This window comes from Opisthorchis viverrini (assembly GCF_000715545.1).
Source record: "Opisthorchis viverrini unplaced genomic scaffold opera_v5_145, whole genome shotgun sequence".
Lineage (NCBI taxonomy): Eukaryota > Metazoa > Platyhelminthes > Trematoda > Opisthorchiida > Opisthorchiidae > Opisthorchis > Opisthorchis viverrini.
This window is the reverse complement of record NW_008751802.1, coordinates 499985-503621: the sequence shown is the minus strand read 5'-3', so window position 1 is coordinate 503621 and position 3637 is coordinate 499985. Positions and strand designations below refer to the sequence as shown.

Genomic DNA, 3637 nt, shown 5'->3' with positions numbered 1-3637 from the left:
CTGAGTTTGCGCATAAGTAATACCCAGGTCACGATGTTGGCTAAAGCCGTGAATACTCAAATACTGAGCAGTCTTACCACGTCCCGGATTACAGAATCCTCCCACGAGTACCAAGTTTTCTGTTGAAATACTAAACGAGTTCTTCGTTTCACTCTTGTCTGACCGCATACTGGGATTCGGACGACTATGGATGGGTTATCTGGCCACTCTATTAAAAAGTGGTCGCACTGATAGAACACCAGCATTTGAGCAGCCATCTGTCCTCAGACCGCGATATCCCCAAGCAAATATACAAGACAAAGTGATACATCAAGGTCTTACTAAGGAGCGAGACGAAAAGGTAGACTGGTCAATTTTAACCACCCAACGACCAAAATGCGGAAGAGAGACCTACTTAGTTTGTTTTCTCCGGTGCGACATTAAGGGCGAACGCAGAAGCAACACAATGTGTGTGGGTAGCTGATTCGAAAAAGCCAACGCGACAGACAATCGAACCACTTCATGTGAAATTCCTTTACAAGAATATTTCGTCCCCCAATAAACGGATCAGAAATACAACAAGCCAAGCACGCTACCTGGTAAGCATGGTAAGGGAACACTTATCACAAGGATTTCAAAATAGCGGTTCATAATCGTTCATCTGTGGAATCAAACGGATGTTGCACGCCACAGTGCGGACATGTGAAGGAGTTAGACCGGGAATCGTAGTGTGAAAAAACGGGCAGAAAACAATTTACAAGAGATCAAATTCATGGTGGTCTTATGGGCGTTTGGATACTTCATTCGATAGCCAATCTAGACCTTCGAAAAGTCCTTGTCCTTGGGTGGCGCACGCTTGTTGAATAAACCACTAAGAAAAATAAAACAGAGATGGAGAAATTAGGCGAACTGTATAACAAATCGGAAGCGAAAGTCAACATATTTCTTGGTTTTGTCCCTATGTGACTAGGGCAGCAGATTCATCTTATAGGGGAACTCAACTGCCATCGGTCCTCGAACCCCAAAGTGAGGTTCGAATGTGACACTGATTGCGCTTTTTTCTGGGACGTTGATGCCGAATACTCACGGACGGCAAAATTGTGTGCCTTGTAATTCGGTGATTCAAACAAGGTAATTGTCCATATTCTCGACCCCCATTAGCATAAGGCGGTCTGGGTAACCTTTAAAAATGTTGCATACAACAGATAACGTGGGAAATCTCAATCTCTATTCCTCCTTCTGTGACCAGTCTACAACCGACTCCATACACATTAGCTGGTTGTTCATTTTTTCGAATAGTAATTCAGCATAGTTGGACAAACAAGGTTCGAACCAAATGAAGTTGTCGAATTCAAGTTTGTCATACTCGACATCGGGAACCTTTAAGTTAACACGTAGTTAACGTAGTTTGATGTCGAGGAGAATACCAGTAGGTCATGTTCAACAGATGGCTGTTCAACCCATTGGCCTGCTTGTGGCATCAAATGCAACCCAAACTTTGTGGCCGACAAGCTAGGGATAAACGTTCAAATTCGAGGTGATGTGTCGGTAGTTTTCAGTGGAACATGAAATAGCTAGAACACCTAAAAGTCAAGCATCCATCAGTGAGTAATCATCCAGAAGCAGAAGTATTTGCCTTCTGCTCAACCGACTTCAAGTCAGGGCTTGTCATGCTCATACAAATAACAGTCCCTAGATGGGATGAAACGGTTGTAAGATACTTTCCGGATTCCGCTGTTCGATTTATGAAATGTATTCATAAGCTTTCAAAATATCCTGCTAGTTGGGAAAATTCATTTGACTGTATTGCTACTAAAGTAGATTACAATGGGGTGGAGGCACTTAGATGCAAGGATGGTCGATACAATTCACAGAGGTTGGCACGTGTTAATGTTGGTACCTTAATGGTCTCGTATTTTACAGACTTTCAAAACAAGGCGTCAAAGGGACAAGAATGCGTACTATCGATAGAGAACTGCTGATACAACATGTGTTAACAGCAACTCATTTGAAACTAGAAGATCGCAACTCCGATGAAAGTAATGTTGGTCCTTAATGGTCTCGTATTTTACAGACTTTCAAAACAAGGCGTCAAAGGGACAAGAATGCGTACTATCGATAGAGAACTGCTGATACAACATGTGTTAACAGCAACTCATTTGAAACTAGAAGATCGCAACTCCGATGAAAGGCAACCAAATAATTTTGTATACACCAAGTAGCAGTCTTCTTCAATTGCATTGAAAATTGCACTGAAAATTGCACTGAACTCACCGGTCGATTCCGAATTTCCCGCAGGCCCAGCTTGTCCGTGAGCTCCGCGGAAGACATGGCATTAGGAAGATCTTGCTTGTTGGCGAAAACCAAGATGACCACGTCCCGCAATTCATCCTCTGAAAGCATTCGTTTCAATTCGTCTGCAGCTTCATTTACTCGCTCACGGTCATTACTGTCAACAACGAAAATTAAACCCTGTGGGGAACTTAGTCAGAGAGTAAAGGGGTTATACAAACCTGAGTATTTTGGAAGTAGTGCCTCCAGAGTCGGCGAATCCTGTCTTGTCCACCGACATCCCATACAGTAAAGCTGATGTTCTTATATTCTACCATTTCCACATTGAAGCCGATCGTTGGGATTGTGGTGACAACTTCACCGAGCTTCAACTTGTACAAAATTGTTGTTTTCCCAGCCGCATCTAGACCCACTGAGAGCGGACGATAAACAGTGTTTATAATTTAAGTAGTACGAATATATCAGTATAATAGTAACAAAAAATAGAACTTAAACTCAACACAGCAACAGTGCGACAGCTTGTGGGAACGGGTATTGATTTAGGACCAAAGCGTTATGTCGTTTAGGGGTCGATTTTTCCCAGGTCAATGGCAGGAAAAGAGCAAATGCTTACACAAAACAATGTTTTTTCTTCTAGGCCTTATACATCGCAAATCCCAATCATTTTGGACCACTCTTCACTTTCTGACAGCATCAAGAGCGGACCTAATGAGGCTAGAGAGGTATTTTCGGTCGAAAGAGAGATTACTCGTCGATATAGTAACCAATAGTTTTGGTTCTAACGATTCGCTCCTTCAACCCAACTCTTTGAAGACCACAAAGCAACAGCTAGAAGCACAGAAGGTAGTGCTAAGGACAATAATCATACTGAGTAACCATGAAACCCCATTGGTGCGAGATTAGCATACCACAGAATATAAATGGGGTAGTTCACTTGGAAACAAAACTATCTGCAGGGTAGCCGGGATGTCCCAGATTGGCTCACGGGATTTCAAACCCTGAAAAACTGAAAATAGGACGTTAAGGGTGTCGCCTTAATATGTCCACGAACAAGTGTTAGTATACTACTGTTTCGGATCACGTGCACTTTTGGTTGACGCCAAACGATCTAAGCAACAAATTCCAATGAAGATGCGTGGCGCATTGTCGTATCATAGTAAAGCGAAGTGTCCCTGTAAAACTTGCCTTTATCACGACCGGACCACAAAAACTCAGTCTTTCGCCAGAGTGAAACCGCCCTATCACGCACGGTGCACCCGTACTATATTCCACTTGAGGACGCAACGATACGAGTTGGCTGCGCCTATTGGAAGTTAATCCAGAGGGATATGGATGGGACACTGAAATAGCTTCTGATAAGCCACGT

The 3637-nt window shown here is 43.1% G+C and overlaps 1 protein-coding gene across 1 annotated transcript; it reads right to left on the bottom strand.

Annotated features, from left to right (window-relative positions):
* Positions 1-309: 309 nt before the first annotated feature.
* On the bottom strand, positions 310-2683 carry T265_14125 (hypothetical protein; the record flags this gene model as incomplete). The annotated part of the gene is made up of 3 exons (XM_009172143.1): positions 310-850; positions 2254-2451; positions 2493-2683. Coding segments are annotated over 3 exons (477 nt in total), but the record flags the coding sequence as incomplete, so codon positions are not given.
* Between the last annotated feature and the right edge of the window lie 954 nt (positions 2684-3637).